At 45.2% G+C, this 21,550-nt stretch overlaps 2 protein-coding genes across 2 annotated transcripts; both read right to left on the bottom strand.

The window, feature by feature from the left end:
• Positions 1-1,342: 1,342 nt before the first annotated feature.
• GABARAPL1 (GABA type A receptor associated protein like 1) lies at positions 1,343-10,438 on the bottom strand. The gene is made up of 4 exons (XM_071422605.1): positions 10,197-10,438; positions 6,535-6,613; positions 5,310-5,428; positions 1,343-3,989 (listed from the first exon to the last, which is right to left on the bottom strand). Exons 1-4 carry the CDS (start codon positions 10,284-10,286, stop codon positions 3,924-3,926), a joined length of 354 nt encoding a protein of 117 aa, XP_071278706.1. The 5' UTR covers positions 10,287-10,438; the 3' UTR covers positions 1,343-3,923.
• Positions 10,439-17,556: 7,118 nt separating this feature from the next.
• Positions 17,557-20,685, bottom strand: TMEM52B (transmembrane protein 52B). The gene is made up of 5 exons (XM_071424273.1): positions 20,638-20,685; positions 19,988-20,031; positions 19,279-19,317; positions 18,209-18,375; positions 17,557-17,807 (listed from the first exon to the last, which is right to left on the bottom strand). Exons 1-5 carry the CDS (start codon positions 20,683-20,685, stop codon positions 17,557-17,559), a joined length of 549 nt encoding a protein of 182 aa, XP_071280374.1.
• Between the last annotated feature and the right edge of the window lie 865 nt (positions 20,686-21,550).

The raw sequence follows: 21,550 nt of genomic DNA, 5'->3' as shown, positions 1-21,550 counted from the left end.
CCCTCGCTCAATGCACAGGGCTGGAGCCAATGGTGCCCCTGGAGCATCGCCATGGCCCATTCCTGCCCCCTCAGCCAGAGGGATCCACACAAACCACAGGTGACATGGAAGAAGGGAGGGAGGGGTAGGAAGTGGCACGTCTGTCACTGCTTCTCCAGATGACAGCATGCATCCCTTTCCTCTTCACGCACTGCCAGAGCCTGGCTTGGAGTCATGGTGCTGAACAAATGGCACCCGCTGGTTTTGCCAGCTCCCAGCAGGACTCCTTCCCCCTCATGCACAGATATCCGCAAGGAGAAGCAACCTCATTTGTCACTACTGCAGGGTTCTTTTTCAAGGAATCCCAGATTTCCTTATCTTTGCTCTCCTACATTTAGAGGATGCATAGCAGGCACCCTGGGCCTCTCTCACTTCTTCCCATGGCAAGTTCCACCTCAGCCTCCTGGGCTGTGGTGACACAGGATGGACGCCTGGCTCCATGAGGGACTTGGCTGGCACAGCACATGGGACTTATCCTACTGCACCCACCAGAGGCAGTGGAGCACAGCCAGAGGTGGTGACCAGCCCCATTCATTGGTGATGAGGCAGGAATCCCACCTGCCTGCCAGGGCCTGGCAAAGGTATGGCCTCGGGGTGCTCATGGCTGTGCAGGGCTGAGGGCACAGCCTCAGGGCGCTCATGGCTGTGCAGGGCTGAGGGCAGGGTCTCAGCAGGCTCATGGCTGTGTTGGGCTGAGGGCAGGGCCTCAGGGTGCTCATGGCTGTGTGGGGCTGAGGGCAGCTGCAGGCCAGCCCTGCTGCAGCAGCACCAACACAGGTGGCCACAATCCTGAGGGGCTGACAGGGACAGTGCCAGGAGAGGTGACCACAATCCTGAGGGGCTGACAGGGACAGTGCCAGGAGAGCTGGCCACAATCCTGAGGGGCTAACAGGGACAGCACCAGGACAGATACAAACAGTCCTGGCCATGGGCATCGGGACAGGTGGCCCAAGGTGCCTGGCAGGGACAGGCAGGGCTGGTGATGCCCCAGAGGCCCCATCACTGGCCCATCAAGGCCTTAAAATGGCAGAAAATACATCAGTGTATTCATTATGTATCTTAAGACTTTCTTACATCATCCAGGTCTAATTAAAAGTCCCACTAGTGGCATAGCAAGACACAGATAGGTGTGTATGTGACAATACCACCAAAAATAGGAGAGATGGGACTTGTCCTGGTAGCCAGGAGAGAGTAAACCTGGGGTTGTGGGAAAAAGTAGCAGCAAAAGTTCTGGCAAAGTCATCCCTTCATTTACAAGCCCACATCGGGAAGAAATGCTAGTCACCCATTTTGGACCAATCTGTGATTTTCAAATGCATCTTTATTGATAAGTTGATTAAGCTCTAGTCTGAACTTTATTTTACAAGAACCTGCAGCTAACCAACACAAAAAAATTACCATCATTACCTTGTACAATACTAGCACAAAAACAGAAATGCCACAATTCAGTTGAAAGAACTGTAAAAGAACTAAATTAAATTGTAAACTCTACACTTAACAAACAGTTGTGATTAGTCCCACGTGTCATTTAAACCCAGCAGCGGGAGGGGAGGACTGAACACAAAACCAAGCACCCCAGATGCCAACTCTTTCTCCCCTGAGTGTGCTTAACCACGTGCTTGGCATAAACAAGTGGGACAGCAGCAGAGAGATGCACACCATCTGCCTGTGTCTTCTCTTTTATCCTAGAAAGCCTCCCGGGTCTGTCCTCTGCTTCACAATATTCAGAGCTTCCTAAAATAAGAGATTGATGCAGATTTGCACCCAAAGGATGTGAAGAAAGCCTGGTAGTGGAAGGAGAGTGAGTCTAAAAGAGAGGACTGAGCAGTGCAGGCAGTGCAGTTATCCAAGTTGGCAGTAGGTACAACTCATCCAAACACATTTATTCCAGATGAACACAGGATGGAACAGCAAACCTGAAGTTCAGGATGTAATACTGGGGATATTATGCCAACCACTTCATCATCTGCACCCTCATTTTCTGTCTGCCTATTCTGACTACTCTGTCTGCATCCTCTGTGGTTCCTCCCTTCTCTCCCATTCTTCTGGTACTTCCCACCCACACAGGCAGTAACCCTCCCACCCCACCACGCTGCCCTCCCTGACCTTCACACAGTTCTGCCAGTAACTCCCACCTGACATCAGCTCTCCTGCCTCATGCACCTCCATGTAACAACAGTCAGAGAAACTGAAACCTGATTTCCTGTTCCCCACACTCAGAGGAGCACCCATCTTGATTTCTCATTCCTGAGGAACACAGGGGATGGTGATCTAACTTTACAAGTAAGTAAATTGAGCAAATGCCTTCAACTTAATTTGGAGTTCACCTGTATTCTCCATCCTTCTTCTCTTTTCCTCCCTCTTGGTCCCTCTTTTAAATGCAGGAATGTTTACAGTAATTCAGGCCTACTCCTCTGATTTTTAGATAAGACCCCAGAATTTTCCTGAAAGTCAGCTCACTCTCCAAGACCTATTCCTTCATCATAGTTACGGCAGTAACGGGAAAATCTGCTGTTCCTGCCACTGAGAGGAAACTGCTTTGGCATGACAGCATAAGGCTTGCACAGCATCTGACACCCTCCTAAGAACAACACTGGCTTAAAAGAAAATAAGAAAAAAAATCTACAGATAATCTATTCCCTTTTCCCTTCAAGTCTAAAAGAAGCTCTCCTGTGGCACAGAGAGGCACTGTTACCCAATCACAAAAAGCCAGCAGAACACACGTGGCAGTGACTGATTTCCTACACTTGTGCACGTGGTGCAAGGGCTGTACAGGGATGAGACATGGAAGGGAAGGTTAAACCCACAGGAACTCTGCCATCTTCAAATCTGCAGAAGACTGGTACAAGGACAACACTGATAGATAATTTTCTGTGTTCACCAAAAACAAGACCACTAGTAGTTAGTTGCCTTAATTCACAGCAAGGGTGGCTAAAGTTAGGTATCAGGAAAAGCAATCTCACTTGTAGGCTAGCTAGGAACTGAACAGACAATCTCAGCAGCCTCCAGGATCTTCCTCAGTGAAGTTCAGTAAGAACAAGTTTGATGAGCAGCCATGGTGGGCATGTTTGGGATACTGGTGTGGGCTCTTGAGGTCCTTTCTAGCCCTGTGCTTACGAGTTTATCAGTTGACTACACTGAAAAGAACAAAAGGGTCATTTTTCTGTCCAGCAGTTGCAATTAAAGCAACAAAGGAAAGAAAAATTGCAGAATTTTTCCTTCCTTTCCCCAACCTTCATGTCTCACTGCTGAGGAGTTCCCAGCCCTCAGAGTAAGCCCTTCTAATACTGATGGACAGAGCTACCAGCCCTTCTAATACTGATGGAAATGATGGGAAACACAATACCCTCAGAACAATTCACAGGTAGTACCTGGAGGGAGGACTGTCAGCACAGGACAGCCTCATGTGGGCAGAGTGAAGTATTTCACAGCTCACTGAATGGGGGCCATGGACAAGACAGGACAAGGTCAGTGACAATACGTGGCATGCCTTCTTCATCCAATGAAAGGGTTACATGAAAATGGCCATCCTGCCCAGTCACTCTCCTGGAGATTCACTACACTGGCTTGTCTAGCAGCCTCCAGCACTAACTACTTCCAGCTGTGGCAAGAGAAGAATTGTGAACAGTGGAGTTTCCCCACCCCCCAGTGTGGAACCTCTCCTTAGTCTTCAAGTTCACCCTGTCCCCCTACCCTGACTCCCCCTCAATTTAAAAAATAATGGTGATAATTAATGCGTGGAAGCTGATGACATTGTGCATGTGGTTCACTTCCAGTTCTCTTTTTCTCTTCTCATGCATTCTCCTCCTGCCTCTCCAGCAACCCCCTCCCCGCCAATCCATTCCATCAGTCCATCCAGCCTGCATGCCTGGGGGGGCTGCTGCTCACTTGCCATAGACGCTCTCGTCGCTGTAGGCCACATAGAGAAAATAGTCCTCCTCGTGGTTATCCTGCCAGGGACAAAGGGACAAAGTGAGGAGGCAAAGCTGGGAACTCACTGCATGTGAGAAAGCTCAACCCAGAGATCATTGTAACATGAGCAAGTAACTTCTCTTTCACTGCTCTTCTCCATTTACATTGAAGGCTTTGCTTCCCAAGACCAAAGAGAACTCTGGCCACAAGCTCTGCTTCTACCCACAGGCAGGACACATTTCTGTACACAGGGAATTTACTTGAAGAGCCACAGCCAGGCTGTGTTGCAAGCATGCAACAGAAACAGCTCTGACTGTTCACCAGTATGTCAGCAGTGGTGTGGTCTTAAGACTGAGAGAGAGAATTGGAAGGATTTAACAAGTCAAAAGTCACCTCTAGATGGTATTTTTAATTTTTCAGAACACTCTGACAAGTGACTGTATTTCTAAGTCCTGTTTTACATATGAGCAGTAGAGCTGATATGTTAAGTGATTACACTGACACAAAAGTTCTGTGGAATGCCAGCAACAGAGATCTGACCTCAGCTCTGGACAGTCAGACACTTTCCTTTGACATGTTCAGATTTGAAAAGCACCCTGCCTGTGTTATCTTTTATTATCCTCATCTGTACACAGACTGATGAAGTATCCAGTTACTGTCAAAAAGTGACAGGCCAAACAAGGCTCACAGCACCACGCCAGAGCTCTTTTATTAAAACACCCAGCAGAAGGAGAAATCAATCCAGGCTGCAAGCCACCCATGATATAATGGCTATAGAGCTGAGAAATATGGGCATCCAATATGCCTTTAAGATTGATCAAATAACACTGCTGAGTAGAAATAGTGGGCAGCAATGCTCGCAGCATCCTATGTAATCCTCACTTACACAGTACAAGCGAGGAAAAAGTAATTCTAGGCAAAGAATAAGTGTTCCTTGAGAAAGTATTCATAGACGGATGTCCAGTGATACTGGCCCTTTTACTGGCTTTTTACTTACTTTTACTGGCTAAAAGGAAATCTCTTTTGTATACACAGCAAAACTTATGTTCGCCACCCTCCCCAGCCCCAATCTGTGAAAAGGAAGTGGTTTATTTCAATACTTTGTTAAAGTAGTAGGAACAATAGATCATTGCTGGGGCAAGTATTTGCCACAACCCTTTCAACAGCAAACAACCAGCTGAATTGATAAGGCTCCCCAGGCTCCTAAGTGGGGGATGGAACTCCCCTGACCAGGTGATGGGATACAGCTCAGGGCAAGAGGGTGCCCGTGTTCAGGCATCTGTGACCAAGCTGAAACCACTGACACTTCTAGACATTGCTCCTGCCAATGAAAGGCAAGAGAAAAGGGCCAGGCTTACCTCATACAGCTGGCCCATGGTAGCACTGGTGGGAGGGATGGTGTTATTGACGAAGAAGAACAAAGCATCTTCCGGCCTCAGGTGGATCCGCTTTCGGATTAAGAAGTAGAATTGACCAACTGAAGAGGAACAAAGAATGCCTTTAGATGCAGAAGGAATGTTGGAGGGGGTTTTTTTTGTTGTTGTTGCTGTTTATTTCTGTATTTTAACCCTAACCATGACTGTTTTCTTTTGATGGTGGAAGTCACATGCTGTATATAAAAAGTAGGGGAACATGAACAATGCAGGAAAAAAGCAAGAGAAGAAAGCAGTAACTTCATGACTGTAACCACATGAGCAGCCAATCCACTCAGAGCTGGTAGTTTCTCAGGTACACATCCTATGCCACGTCCCCTCTCCAACTACTATGCCACACTCCACTTACTATGTATGAAATGCTCTACTGAGGGGAATTGGTGAGAAGACCTTTAACTAGCTTAACCTTTACATCCTACAGATCAAATACACCTTAGAGAATTTAGCCTTGGTGTAAATGGTTATATCATTCCTGGAAAAAAAAAATCCTTATTATTTACTTGAACTATATTGCACAAGAAAGTTTTTCACAGTCCATTAAATACTGCAAGAAGAAGAAATGCTGTTCCTTTAACTCATGTTCTTGTTCTTCTGCATGTTCTTAAACAAAAACAGATGTAATCACACTCAAGATCACCATGACCATTCAGAAAAAAGAATTCTGTAGCTATGACTACAGCGGTGGAAAAAGGATGGGACTATTGCAAGAACTTGTCTCTTCCTGCAACAAGAGTACAGCCTCTGGCAACTCTGCAGCTAGGTCATCATTGACTGGCCATGACACTGCCCATGATACACAATTTAGTTAGTCACTGTTGTCATGGTTAGAACTCAGCTATGACACGCTAGCTAAGCCAGTGAGATACCTCAAAAGATCTCAGAGAATTCTGCATGTTGTCATCCAGGCTATAACGTGTAACTATAACAAGGACAGCAGATAAATGAGATGTTGAGCCTGTCTGGATATTTTCTTTGCGCTTCTTTTCCTTCCTTTCCCCAACCTTCATGTCTCACTGCTGAGGAGTTCCCAGCCCTCAGAGTAAGCCCTTCTAATACTGATGGAAATGATGGGAAACACAATACCCTCAGAACAAGAGTACTATGTACTCTCTCACTGAAAATCAGGAAGAAAGGAGGTAGGCATTGTTACCTGTGAGGTCAGAAGGCACGAGATACTTTCTTTTGTCTAAGTCAGGTACTCTGGCTTTGGGTGCTTTTTCCACGATTACCTGGAAAGAGAGAGAGAGAATGTAAGAAACGGATGATGAGTATCATAAACCAAAATGGTCCAAAAAGCATCAGTGGATATTACCATCTCATACCAGGCCTTTAGGTAATCTGTAACAAATACACAACATTAAAGAACACACAGGTGAGATGACTCAAAGAAGAGGAACAGGAGACAACCTAAAATCACTCCCAATAGCTGTGCTAGGAACCCAGGCCTGCAGTAGCGAGCATGGTGAGTGAAAAAAAGAGTCCAGAACAGACATAAAAATAAACCATAATGGCTGAGGAAAAAAAATAATTAGGACACCTTGATGTTCCCAATTCAGGTTAATTTTGTGTGAAGAAGCTGTCAGGAGGCTAATACACAAACACAAGTAAGTTAAACTGTTTCCAGGTTACAGTTCCAAACTGCCTTGCACAAAATCAGCCCTACTCCCAGTAGTCCCACATCCTAATTTCTACTTTCACCAACACCAAGTGCTCTAGAATGAAGCAAAGAATTAAAGAGAAACTACAGCTCCTTGGGGATTTTTTTTTTAATCTCCAGTTCTTCAGAAGTTATCATCTACTCTGAAATTCATATCCTTTAAGTTTATTATCCATATTTCACATAGCTATGGAAATTTCCTTAGTCAAGTAAACATACAATAATTAAAACCAGCCTACCATCTGGGCAACTGGACCCACTGAGATCTCTTGACAAAAATACCAGTTTCCTTCCAACACAGAAATATACAAAGCACAGCAGCTTTAAGATCAAACAGACCAAGAGGTCTTTTGCTAAAAGATAATTTTTGTTAGCAGAGCTAGGCAAAATATTTACCTCAGAAACAGGAATTATTCCAAAGTGACCTGATCTCCTTTTCCATTGAAACCTTTGGAACTACTGTGTTTGTGCAGAAAAAAAAATGCAGGTTTTTTTGTGATATGTATTTTTGAACTGGTAAAAGATCCATCACGTTTCAATTTATGTGGCTTGCTGTTCTGCAGAAGCCATTCTGACCACCCACACTAAATCTAAACCTGGATTTTCTGAACTTTCTAAACTTTTTAATTCCCTTAGGCCCTATACTAGTAAATACTCCACCTGAAACACCGTGGGACTAATTTCTAAGGGTTCCATGCTCCCATTGTTCTTTGGCAACCCCAATTAGCAAATACAGCTGTTGTGTAAGAGAAAAGGTTGAACTGCTGTGGACTAAGCCTTCTTTGGAAGCAAAACGATGTTGCCCCACCAGTGAGACACCACACCAGAACAAAATGTTATTGTGAGTATTTTAGCCTGGACATGGTGCTGTGCTAACCTGAATCCTTCTAGAGCCAAGTGAGTGTCTGCAAAATATCTCACACCAGAGAGGTACCAAGTAGGACACATTTTCCCCGTGCTCCATTTCAATGTGGCCAGCACAGCCAAATCCCCTGAAATTTCCAGGTTTGATTTTAAAATAGAAACATGGTTGCCTCAGCTACTTCAAGATTTTCAAGTACCTGAGTTAGCACAAGACACTCAAGCTCCTTCAGGCAGTTTGAGGTAGGACATGCATTTCTGTACAAGATGCAGCTGGTAAATGCTGTGAGGGAAGGACAGTACCACAATCTTACTGAACAGCAACAGCACTTCTCACACTTTTTACCAGCACAGCCAAACAAAGCAGTATCTAACACAGTAAACTGCAGTGGGAGAAACCTTTAGTTCTTGCCTCCAATTAAAAAGTCCTACTGACAAGCCAAACTGCTTGCTGTGACTACCCTAACTGGAGATGGGGGGGAAGGAGAGGGCTTGTAGATTGATCATTAGATAATAAAGGAAAAGAAGTCATGCCTATGAGAACAAGGTGAGTGTTGGGGCTTATAATCCCCTAGGAAAGATTTAAATCAGATGACCACTGATTTAAGAGATGTTAAGAAACATCTCCTTCCTGCAAAGACGCACAGAAGGAATGGAGGTGCTCCACTAATCTGACTGGCAACTGCAGTCAGTTTGCTGGATAATGCAGGTTGTCTCTTCTGAAGCACTAAACCCTTCACATACCTAAAAAAGCCTTCTAGGAAAATCCTAAGGGCAGAATACAGACTATCTACATTTGAGCTGCTGCTGAGTGGTGACTGTGACAATGCAGGGCAGTGAAATCTCATCAAAATGCTGAGATGTATCACGGTACTGCAGTGTAGGCAGCCAAAAGGATGACATCTTCAAGGATCCTGCTGTCAGGAAGGGCAGACACAGAAGTGATGTGAAGAACAGAGTGCTGCATTCATTTCTTTGTATGCAGCTCTGTCAAGAGGCTATCCCTAATAATTCACATCTGGGCCTTGCCATGCACCATTCCAATGATCCTTTGCTCCAGCACACCCTGTTATTCTGGTCCTAGTTTTCTTCACAAAGTTCTGCTGATGCCCCCCCCTATCTTGACCTCCTTTATCTCCTCCCAGACTGGGCCTCGTCCTGGGCTCCCCACAGGGTTCTTCCTGACACATTTGTCATGGCCTGCTGTGCAATCTGCCACGTTAATCCTCAATTTACACCTTCTCTCTCGGCCGACCTACAGAGCCCTCATCATAAATGCCCAACCCCACACACTTCAAGCTGCATGCTCAACCTATGCTATGCCAGGCCTCCCAAAAACAGAGAGAACAAAGACACCCAAATACTGACTTCCAAACACTTTTTCAAGTCTATTTGAGGGTCCCTCCCAAGATAAAACATGCTGTTGGCCTGCAGGGAAAACATGGAGTATAACTGTTCCCCCTCTGTCATTAGTTTTACAGGGCGATCCCAGTTTTTTTAAATGCAGTACACCTGTGCAGTAAATCTAGGGCAGACCTCTCCAGTGGGGATAGGAAAAAAGAATACTTGCAAAATGTTTATTAAAAAGGAAAAAACACTCTACACTTAATTAGATTTGTCATTTCTTTTTGTTTTCATCCCAATAATTATTCGGAATTACGAAGCCAGAAGTTTCCCACAGGCACTCCAAAGGGGCCTAAGAATGAGGAAGCAAAATTTAGCTAGATGACCTTGCATTCCAAGTGACATTTTCTCCACAGAATGATTAAACAGGAGGGCGAAAGGGTTGAGAAGTATCATGTTTTTGCTCATGCAAAGGAAAAGAGCAAGGCTATATCGAAAAGACATGCCAAACTGAAGTAAAAATAAAAATAACAGGGACGTATGAGATGACCCGGATGCAGACCATGTTTAGTATGAAGAGTACCCGGTTAGCCCACTCACGGATCTCCATTTTCACAGAAACAAGGGTGAGCTCCTTCCCCACTCACCCCCACGCATGCCAGAAAAAGATCAGCAGCGTTCCCACTGGAACTGCGGATCCCAGGGGAAAAGGTGTATTCCACCCCCCACCCACACTGCAGCCCTTCGCGCATCATAAATAGCCCCAGCTTCGCACTAAGGAGAAAAGCAGCCGGGGATTTGAATCAGAGCAGCGAGATCACCATCATCTGCACTAAACTCATTTCTTTCGCCTTCAAAAGAAGGCGAGCAGCAGCCGACGGCCAGCACGGAAAACAAAGGCGGCCGAGCCCGGGCTCGCAGCCATGGCCGCCCTGGCAGCGCGCACTCACGGGGACTCTGTCGGGGTATTTCTTCCGGATCTTCTCCCCTTCTTTTTTCCTGTACTCGAACGGGTGGTCTTCCTTATACTGGAACTTCATGGCGCCGGGCTGTCCCTCCGCTCGCGGCTGCGGTTGCTGCTGTGGCGCTGCCTCCGCCCCGGCCGCGCTGCGCACAGAGCTCCGCCCGGCCCCGCCGCCCGCCGCGCTCCGGCCGTTCCCGCCCCGCGCGGAGCCGCCCGACACAGCGCCGCTCTGACGTCACGGACAGGCACCGCCCCGACCCCTCGCGGGGTGACGTCACGCGGAGGGGCCCCGCCGCCGAGCCGAGCCGTGACGTCACGGGGAGATGCCCCCCGAGCCGAGCCGCGCTCTGACGTCACGGGGAGGTGCCCCCCGAGCCGAGCCGCGCTCTGACGTCATGGGGAGGCGCCGCGGTGCCCGGGATGGGGAGAGGTGAGGGGACAGGGGAGGGCGGGTCCCGTTCGGGCAGAGATTTATTGCCCGGCAATGCGTAAACAAACAAACAAACAAATAAATATTTAAAAACTAATTTTTTTTTTAGCTTAAAGGCAGCAGAGCGCCGCCCGCCCTCCGCAGCGTGACTCAGGGTTATGAACACGGCCCCAGCCGTACCGGGGCACCGCACCCGCCCTGGGGGACGCGGCTCGGGGCTCCCCGGGCGAGGCCCGAATGCCCCCGCTGGTCCGAGTGAATGTCACCTGCGCTCTCCGCGGCTGCGAGGTGTGACACGCACACACAAAAATAATTGCTTGTTCTCGTCCCCGTGGCTGCTGGATCGGGGCTGTTGCCTTGTTAGTGGCATGTCGGTGGCAGAAAGCGTGCCATGTGATGTGTCACACCAGATGCGTGTTGCAAACAACAGACACCCAAAGGTCTGCAGACAAGCCGAAACAGCGAGCCAATTTCGGCCCAGTTACTCAGCTGGCACGTACTGTTTTTATGTGTAAAATATCCGGGTTTTTTTCCCCTAGGAGTAGATCACTCACAATTATTCACTGATCAGCAGAAGAGCAGGTATTAATGAATGGCTCAGCATGCTGAAATCAGGATAAAAATCAATTGCTGGTACCCTAGGGACAATGAGTTGGATTGTGTTAAATTACTTCTTCTTTGCATCCTTTACCTACAGGAAGCAGAATTTTGCCAAGGCTGATCTTCTCTCTGTGCAGGTGTTTTAGTTGTAGCAGAATATGAGCCAGGTGATTCTCCATGGCCACACCAAAGGCAGAGGTAAAAGACACAGATTTCCTAATTCAACCCAGTGTCTTGCCTGAGGATGAACAGGGGTAGAAAAAGGTGTGTTGGGGTGTGATTTTTCTCACCCGAATCATGACACCTACTTTTTGATGGCTGAAGTGTGTCTGCAATAAACTCTGGCAGGTCCTTTACATTCTAAGCTTTTATTACTGGTACCTTTTTTATACCAAATACTTTTATTTAGTACGGGGTAGTGTGACCTCCTGCTAATGGTCAGTTCCAGCAGGTGCATGCCCAAATCTCCTAAGGATCAAGCAGCTCTCAACGGGAATGCCACCAGTCAGTGTGTCCCAGCCCTCACTATTTGTGTGCCTCAGGTTTGTACAGGAAGCACCATCAACACGTTTCTGTCTGTCCTAGGACATGTAAACATTCTCCTGTGGTTGCCAGGTCAGAGGAGATCACAGGGGTGAGTCAGAAGGAAGTCAGAAGGAACTATTTGCAGTCCCATAGCAAATAGCTTGGATTGAAGGGTCTAGATCCAAGGAAAATTCTGGTTTCATGGCATTAAACTTTTATATAAGGCCTGTGGTTGGCCTCCTTGCTTCCTAACTGCCTGCAGCACAGCAGCTGCTGAGGTGTACTGAAGGTCTGTAGTGATGCCTCTTCCTCAAGCACAAAAGAGAGAAAGTTTTCTAGCCTGTTTCACCTAAGCCACCAACATATTCTGGCAATTTAAACAGACTGATCTCAAACTCCTCTTTTCCTGTGAATTGCTGTTTTTATCCCCAGGACTGCTCCCAAGGCAGCTAAGGTAACACCTGGTTTTAGTTTCTCATGACAAATCAGAGAGAAGTTTTTTTTTTCAGTTTTTTTTCCTGTTCTGATGCAAAGACATGGTCCTGTGAGCAGATTGCTGGATGACTTCTCCTCACTGAAGTCTCTCCCTGCCCTGATGTGCAGCCCTGGATGTGCAGCCCCAAGACTCGCTCCTCCTGCTTCCCCACTTTGTCAGGCACTGAATTCCCAGCTCTCTCCTTCAGCCTCAATAATAACAATAACGTCACTGGCAAAGCAGGCAGGAAGATGATACATGCAGAAGCAGTGACAAACACCTAAACATCTGACTTAGGGTTGTTAAAATGTCAGCCCATGGGCATGTGACAAACCCCACGTTCTGGATTCGTTTGCCAGAGGGAGGAACTGGAAATGGTGTTGGCTAATTTTCCTCCCCTGGACTGCCAGCACAAAGTGCTCCTTCAAGGACTGTCAAAACAATATATTTTTTTCTTAACTTAGAGTATCAGCACAGCTCTGAGCACGTACTGTACTGCTGTGTCTGCAGGTCATGTGGGTACATTCTACAAGGGATTTCCCAAGTGTTGCCAATGCTGCAGCCATAGGAGCAGGAGACAAAAATATTTGCACAGAACCTGGGGGCAGGGTTTGCAGCCTGTGCCATACTATACAGTCCTCCTAATTATAACTCTGGACTCCCTTGCATATTTATTTCATTATTACCTCCCCCTGGGTAATTTATGCCTCTACAGACTGTTTTTTAATTTTTTTTTTAATTTTTTTTTTAAATCTTAACTATGGACTCTGCATATCAAAGTCTCTTTTGTCAGAAAATTTGTGCTTTGTGGTCTGAATGGTGATTAAATCACAGATGGCATACCTGAGGGTACTCATGCTTCTGATTTGCTTGCTTGCCACCCATGGCACAGTCCTTGCCTGGTGTTCCTGCTGTATCCCTCATGACTGGTCACCAGTTTCTCTTGGCACTGGATCTGTAGCACCTTCAGAGCCAGTATTGGCACATTGGTCTTGGATGAGGGCACAGGGTTAGTCACTCCCAGTAAACAATGTCTAATTGTGTAAATGTTTTCCTTTCCTCTAGGAAAGCACTCAGTATTGTCCATGCTGGGCTGCTGTCTTGCTGCTCTATTTTCTACAATTTCTTAAATTATTTTTAATTAAAAAAGATGCTCTTTCTTACCATACTTCTTGTATGGTCCAGCTTCAGCTGAAGTTGCTTAAAGGCATACAAATGATGTTCTGAGGAGATTAAGGGGCACGATCACAATTGCTGCATGATCAAATGCAGCAGCAAAAGACAACAGCCCAGACACGCAAAGAAGAGTTTGAGATCCATTTGTTCCAGCCAGTGACTGGGAGTGGCCTGTTGGGGAGGAGCATCATTGTTCCTGTGAAAACAAAGGAGCGACAGCAACAGTGGGGCCAGTGGGATGTTTCTGAAAACCGGTTTTTCTCAAGTACTCTGTGTTTTAGGGGAACCTAAGGGTGGCACTGTTACCAAACAAGTTAATATTTCTTTTAAAATGAGCCTGTGCAGCAGTGTGGGGAGGGAATTGCTTTAAGGAGATTTAATCCATGAATTGAGTAACAGATGACAGGCAAGCTATGGGTGATGCCCATGTGTTAGAAAAACGAATTACAAATTTAGGGACTGACGTGCTTCAATGCTCTTTGACCAGAGAGAGAAATTTGTTGTTGAGACCTGGACACAAGGAATGCAGAATTTATAATCAAAGACACATACAGAAACTGGAGATGAGGGAGAAACTAACAAAGACAATTACTGAGATTCTCTTTATCTGGGAAAAAGAAATAAATAATAAAAAGACTAAAAATATGGATTAATTTGCATTAGAAGCAATAAATAAATAACAATAGGTGATAGAATACTTAATGAAAAGAACTCTGTAGCTTGTAAGCCAATGAACACTAATTTCTTTGTTTGCTCAAATGTATAAATCGTTAAAGGTTTGATAACTGGCATGTTCTGTGGAGATATCCCCATGTACCCGAACACTGAATAAAGTTATGTTGACTTTCTACTCTAACAAATTGGTTAAAGAGTTTATTTCCCAGCTTTTGGTGCCCAGTTTCTGGTACCCCAGATGGGACAAAGAGGTGCCAGCTCAGTGGACCAGAGGAATCATCAGCACTCCAGTGCACACCAAAATACTTTCAGGGAGAATTTCCTGTTTCCTGCTCTGGTGAGTAGATCACTCTACCCTTTCTGGGAAAAAGAATACAACATTACTTAAGGTAATTTATTTGAAGGTATTTTTCCTGCCCATAAGTTTCACTAATAGAAAGTTTGCAGTGTGAGGCTCAGAGGTTTTTGGGAAAGGTTCTAAAAAGTTGTAAAAGATTGTAAGAAGTTATAGAAAGCTTGTAAAAGGTTTTAAAGGTGTTTAAAAGTTTTTTCTTAAGATGGTAAGTATGGGAGTGGGGCTATCTTCATAGCTCCCATGAGAGCTATGAAGGTTCCCCCCAAAGGTTCCCCTTTGGGCTGTATCCTAAGGAACTGGAAGAGGTTGGGGGTTTGGGAGGGATGAACCCCTGACACGAAAACAACTTGTTGAATATTGTAATCATTGGTGGCCAATACATAAACTTAATGGTTGTGAAAAGTGACCAGTTAATGGGACTGCAAATTACAAATACCATTTTGCAAAGAATGCTGTTTTGTAAAAGGAAGGCAATGGACCACCTGCCTTATGCTGCTTTGGTTTTTTGGTTGTTTTTTTGGGGGGGGGGAGGTTTTTTGGTTTGTGTTGTTTTTTGGTTTTTTTTTAATTTTTTGATTTGTGGAATAATCCTGATTAGTTCCTGACTAGTGGAAGGAATGTATGCATGTGCCTAGAGATCTGATGGTGTTAGCATTAGAAGAGAAGGGATGGGAAGCCACTCGAAAGGTGCTGCTCTGGCTGCAGTCCAGGCTGAATCCCCAGTGTCAAGCGTGTGGCTGCGGGCTCCTGTGGCACAATGAGCTGGGTGAGTTTGTCCTGCAGCTGAGGCACTGGTGCAGCTCAGCACTGGGGCTGCTCAGGGAACATAATGTGGAAAGGCTTCACCTCAGACCTGGACTTGCGCTTCAGGATATTTACTGTTTCACAAGGACAAAGGAGTTCAGTCCAGGAAGGAAAAGAGGCTGTCTGTCCAATCCTGAGCCCCTTTCTAAGAGAGAGCTGAGCCTGACTGCAGGAAAGGTTTTCAGGAATTGAAAGATGCTTTAATGTCTGCTCCTGCACTGGGACTACTGGGCTTTCTAGGCAGAATTGCTGCCCTGTAGAGCAGAGTCACCATCACATGTTAAATGCCAGGACAGCTTCGGGTTTGCAGGCAGGATGAGCTGGATGTTCCCCCTGGAAAGCACTGTGAAGATTTCCAGGGAGTTTCTGGGCTTGACAGTACTTGACATATGTTCAGCAGACTCAAATGTCTCGGCTTGCTTCAGGCTTTTACTGTGGAGTAAACAAGAGCCTTCCAGGAAATGTTCTGCAGCTTGGTGCAGCCAGGCCTGAACAGCACTTCAGAGAGCAGCTAATAAAAGAGGTCACTCCAACAGGTGTTCCACAAGCAGTTTTAATTATTATTATTTCAAGACCAGGCTGGACAGGCCTCTGAGCAACCTGGTCTAGCCAAAGGTGTCCCTGGCCATGGCAGGGGGGTTGGAACCCGATGATTTTTAAGGTCCACTCCAATCCAAACCATTCTACAATTCTAAGACTGAAGAAAGGTGTAATAGCAGAAGGGACATAAACTTGTATGTCACTTCTTTACTTATTCCATTCCAGTTTATCACTTGCTACTGATACAGTTAATAATGACTAGACAACTAAGGAAGAAGTTTGTGACCTCAAAATCAAGACCCTCATTAAATTCCTTTAAATACAAAATTCCAGTGACTGGACAAGGTCTAGGGCATCATCAAAGATGTTTTGGTTGTTTAATTTAGCTTTATTCTATCTTCTCTAAAATTTTCTGTGGTTGTAATCTCAACAGCAGTTCAGTTCCTAAACATGTTTGGGACCTAGTCCTAGTAGTTGGACCTTGTTCAACATTGTCCTTGTTCTTCTTATCTACAAAATAACTGTATTTTCTGTATTTCACAGGAAAAGAGACCAGCATATTAACTAAAGTGGGAATTTGGGTACTTCAGTGGGAAGGGCCATGCAGGCATTTCAAAAAGATGTGACCTGTAACTTCATATCAACATAAACATATACATGCAATTTATTCATGGCTGAATGAATCATCATGTGATATTTAATGTTGTGCTGCTTTAATGTTTTCAGGTGCTGAATCCAGGGTAGAGACAACACTGATGTGGTTCAACACTCACCTTCTCCTGACAGCCTAGTCCAAGGTTTTACAGATGGGCCATACCTATGTTCATCCAGTTTCATTAATATTTCTGGATGGTTCAGCATATTTGTATTGACTAGGAGAGACTCACAAATTATTCAGTCTGAGAAATGTTTTGCATGTTTTAAATGGTCTTATTTCAATTGATCTGGTTTTGACACCAACATTAGGAATTAATAAATGATACTATATGAATGCATTGAAAAGATGATTGAGCTTTATTTCAGAGGTAGTGTTCTTGCTCCTCCCCTTGTTTAATCTGTTGGTACATATATAATATTTTTAAATTCAAATATAAGAGCTTGTGACTACCATTTCAGAATTGCTATATATCCCATTCAGAACCAGACTCTGTTTATTCTGTGTATCCTGCAGGGCATTAAGAGCACACTGTGTACATACTGTCTGTATCTATGCTGTCTTTCATTTACAAGCAGATTGTTTCCTTTTTTTAAAATTTACTATAAATGATTGTCACTTCCCAGAAGTTTGATGTTAATATTGGGTTGCAACAGACCTTTGCAAATGTCTTTTTTTTTCATTTTTTCTTTTTTTTCTTTTCTGTTTTGAAGACCTCTTGCCATCCTGAGGAAACTTAGGCTAAAGGCAAGAGGAATGGGACTGCATCTGCAGGCACCCTGCAGATCAATAGCCTACAAAATGGCTCAACACCTTGATCCTGCTGCCTGCTTATTTGTGCAAAGTGTGATTCTAGTGTTGTGTGCATGTAATGAATGGGCTTGGAGAATGCAAATTATCTTTAGGAGGTGTCAAAGAGAGCCATTAGACTATGCTAGATCCGAAAATATTTTGAATTTTAGTTGCTTCTTCCGCCCCCCCCCCCCCCCCCCCCCCACTTCTCAATTGACTAAGGGAGTTAATCTGAAATTCTTAAAGCCCTGCCCACTTGAATTAGTCTCTGCATGCAGCTATCCTGTATTTTTTGCTATCAGGTAAAACCAGACATCCATCAGTGTCCTGGGAGGGCTGGCTGGGCGTCCTTGCCCTCAGCGGGCGCCTGCGGCTTTTCCTCCGGCACGGGGTCCAGGTCTGGCACCTTCTGCCCCGCCTTGGCCACGGTGAACCTGCTCATGTGCAGAGCTTCTTCGTACACGGGAGGGGTGTCAGGGGTAGAGAGGGGAGGGGTGCCCTGGGCAGCGCTGTGGGAGCGTGCCACGGCTAAAATCCTCCTGGCAGCAGGCCCGAACACCGAGTGGAGAGCTGGAAGAGAGGAGACCAAAGCTGTTTGCCTCACCCTGAAGGCATCACGTGGTTAGAGGAGGGCAAGGATACCCACAGGGCATAGGATCTTCTCTTCCCACAGCCAGAATGTTTCCTTTTCCTGCTCCTTCAGTTTTCCCTAAAAGAGTATGTGTGTGAAATCCCGCCAGCAGCATCCCACAGTTCCTCTCTCCTGAAATGCCACTGAACTCTTATTCCACCCAAACATGTCTCACAGCTGACACCTTAGCTTGCAGCACGCACAGAGGTCGCTTCCCTTCCATCCCGCCATGAACTTCCCTCCCTCTGCCAGCCCCGGGGTGTCACCAGCTGGGCTTTACAGTGCAGCCCCTCCCTTCGCAGGGTGCTGAAGTCCCCAGGATGGGGCAAGGCCAACTCACAAGTGATGGTGCTCTGGAGGGTGCTGTCATGGTCAAAGGCAATGACGGTGACCTCGTAGGGCTGGGGGCCTGCCTCGTCCCCTGCCTGCTGGCACTGGAAGCAGCACCTGACGCAGACGGAGACCAGGCCACACAGCAGCAGGAGCCCCCCGAGCACCAGCACCAGCCTGCAACGGGAAGGCACACAGAATTAGGACAGAAAGGTTTTGTTTACAGGACACCTCCTAATATCTCTGATTGCTTGCAGCATGGCTAACCTCAAAGCTGAACAAAGTCACCTGGGGCTTTGTCCAGCTGAGTTTGGACAGTATCCAGGGATGCAGATCCATCATTCCCTCCAGGCACCTGTTCAAGTGCTGCACCATCGTCAGGGGAAGCATCTTTTCTCCTGTCTAATCAGAATTTTCCTGTCTGCAGTTTGGTCAGCTGCCTCATGTGCTTCTACTGAGCACCGCTGAGAAGTCTCTGTCTTTATTTTCTCTCAAGATCCCCCCTGGGTAGTGGAAAACTGCAATTACTTTATCCCCTTAGCTTCCTCCAGGCTGAAGAAACCTGGTTCTTTTTATTGGCTTTCCAGGGGACTGGCTTCAGTTTGCCAACATCTGTTTTGTACTAGGGGACCAAAACTAGGAATGCCAGACATCTCGTCATGAGTGACAAGCAGAGAGGAAAAATTGGATCTTGCAATCTTCTGGCATACCCTTATCAATTCAGCCTTCCAGATTTTCAGCAACTACCATCCTTCTTAATCTCATCCTGGTGGGAATAACTAAGAAATCAGACAGAATTTACTTTAAAAATCAGTCTTTTGAAAGGCATATTGTGCCATGAATACTTTACTAATAGTGTTCATATGACTAAATATGTGGAATAAAAAAGGAGGCTGGTGGGTCAACTTTTGTTAAAGGCAGTGAGCTATCTGAGGGGTTGCCTTGGTCTTGTAGAGATTTAGAGAATTCCAGGAAAAAGGAGGGGGTGGCATCACTCTTGAGCAGGTCACATTTAATCCCATCCTTTGCTACTGGAATTGTCTAGAGATGCAGATATTTAGAGTAAACATGTTATCTTACCAGATATACCACAGACGGTCCCATTCTGTACCTGAACAGCTGAAGAGAAGAGGGTACAAGAAATAGTTATCCACAGAACACCAAATAAAGGCAAAGATCCCTACGGTACCCTCCTCCCTCTCCCCTCATGCTCCTCACTTACTGTCCAGATTCCAGATGCCACAATGATGAAATACTCATTGTGCTTTGTAGAGGACACAGCTGTCCAACCTCATCAATATCCCTGTTGGGTCACCCCTTCTCTTGGATTTATATCTTGACTGTTTTCCTGATATTTATCCTTGCCAATTCCCTTTGCAAACTTTAGAGATCTGCATTCATGTTTGTTTTTCTTTTTTGTCAATATATAATTTTGTTTATTCTTAAAAATGATATCACTGATAGTAATATTCAGCAAAGTGGTATATTTCAAACCATTTTTTCAAGGAAAGTTTGATTCTAAATTCATAATCCCAGTCAATTGAAATTACAAAAGGCTCTTAACTATTGCAGTAATGCAAATAGGCAGCAGGAGCAGTACCACACAATCAGCATGTTGATCAATAAAAATAGTAATTGATACAGTTCATAGTGACAGTAATGGTGATTTTATATGAATTTTTAATACAACTAAATAAGATTTTCTGGAAAATGTCAACCATCAGGTCATAATGCCCATGTCCAGTATTGCCTTTTCTCTAAAGAAGAGCAAGATTGACAAATACTTAACAGTTCAGTGTTAAGGCAGCCTTCCTCACCTCTCACATGGGGGAGCTAGAAGGAAAAAAGCAGCAAAGACACAGCTAGAGTGAATTAAATCTTTGTCAAATGCATCTTGTATATCTTTCATATTATGAGTCTGGATCTCCTATGGTAAGGATGCACTGTTATCTGTTTTCCATTGTTTCTATTGTATATTTTGCTGTAGATTTGAAGTTACTCTTACCAACAGCATTGTTTCATATATTAACTTCCTGTGGTCCTTAAAATCTTACTTAGTACTGTTCTGAACTTCATTATTACCACAACCTTCCCTTCCTCCACTACAAGCCATGTCATTCTCCAGCTGTAGATCCTTCTCCATGCTCAAATATTAAGAACATTGAAATACCCTGCTTCCTATTATACCCACGCTGGCTTGAAAACTGCTCTGTCCCTCCAGCACTCCTACCCTTTTCATTCCTTTTCCTTGGGTACCCTGATGTCTGAGTTACCATCCCTGCAATAGTAGCAAATATTATCTTCACTGTGTGTGCCTTTTAAATGTCCAGCTCTTTCTAATATCTGGGAAATTATTATTCCTAATGGCCCTCCATCTTTCCAAGGTAACTCCATAGCCAAGCAGAGACCCCATGAAGAGGAAAGTCAAAGATGACTTACCCAAAAGAAACTCCCTACAACAAAGCAGATCACGTCTGAGTTATGCATCCCTGTAAGGTAGTTTTATGGCCTCTTGGTGTTTCAAGCTGCTTGGAGTCTTCTTGTCCTTTCTACTTTCAGTTCAACCTCACCAGTCCAGTGGCCAGGAGAAGGAGCAGCTTCTGTGCTCTGTATTGAATCCTACTCTGCTTCTTTCTGTCCTTCAGGTTTTTGATTTCCCTTTTTTCCTTTTTATCACTGGCAATTCCTGATTTTTTCTGCCTTTCTTTGTTATTCTATTGGCCCAGTTCTCTTCCTCTTTTGAAGGGATTTCTAAAACCTTCCAGTCAGATCAGGAGAAGAGCAGTGGCTACAAGTTCTTACTTTAGATGTTTAACTTGTTCACTGAAGGGCATCATGAGATCTCTGCGGGCCTGACCCTTCCCTTCTATGAGCAGAAAGGGTCTCTGAATTTGTTCATTCCCAATTATTTCTCTCCCCGCCCCTACCCTGAGGGGTGTGGGTTGAAGGTCATGTTACTGACCTGTTTAATTGGAGTTCAGATTCCTCTCCATCCTCCAGTACCTTTTCTGCTCCTGCACTCACATTGTCCTACCTCTGACCATCCAATCTACTGACTTGGAAGTGAAAGAATTTGCCATATAATAACTATATCCAGCAATAAATAAATAAATAAATAAATATGCAGTTACATGTATATAAACATATATATGTGTATATATATGCAACATGTATGCATATATATATATATATATATATTCATATGCAGCAACTCTTGTACTTCCCATTTTAAGGCTCTGCCATCATCCCTCTTACCTGTTCATGTCCTGTTCATGTCCTGCTATGTCATTCCTGCAGCTGAGAGTCTGTTCACTCACAGGTCCCTGTTCACTCACAGGTCCCACTCCCAAAC

The sequence above is a fragment of the Agelaius tricolor genome, unplaced genomic scaffold (genome assembly GCF_023055355.1).
Source record: "Agelaius tricolor isolate 1412-34295 unplaced genomic scaffold, bAgeTri1.0.p SCAF_3, whole genome shotgun sequence".
Lineage (NCBI taxonomy): Eukaryota > Metazoa > Chordata > Aves > Passeriformes > Icteridae > Agelaius > Agelaius tricolor.
This window is presented reverse-complemented; position numbering and strand designations above follow the sequence as displayed.

Bases quoted from the DNA above. Each gene is read 5' to 3' on its own strand.
- GABARAPL1 (XM_071422605.1), bottom strand. From the start codon at position 10,286: ATGAAGTTCCAGTATAAGGAAGACCACCCGTTCGAGTACAGGAAAAAA. The intron at 6,614-10,196 runs GTGAGTGCGCGC...CTCTCTTTCCAG, and splicing joins AATACCCCGACAGAGTCCCC to GTAATCGTGGAAAAAGCACC. The intron at 3,990-5,309 runs GTAAGCCTGGCC...TGTCCCTGGCAG, and splicing joins CCATGGGCCAGCTGTATGAG to GATAACCACGAGGAGGACTA.
- TMEM52B (XM_071424273.1), bottom strand. From the start codon at position 20,685: ATGCATAACTCAGACGTGATCTGCTTTGTTGTAGGGAGTTTCTTTTGG. The intron at 19,318-19,987 runs GTTAAGTATTTG...TCTTCTCTTCAG, and splicing joins GGCTGCCTTAACACTGAACT to CTGTTCAGGTACAGAATGGG. The intron at 18,376-19,278 runs GTAAGATAACAT...TTCCCGTTGCAG, and splicing joins GACCGTCTGTGGTATATCTG to GCTGGTGCTGGTGCTCGGGG.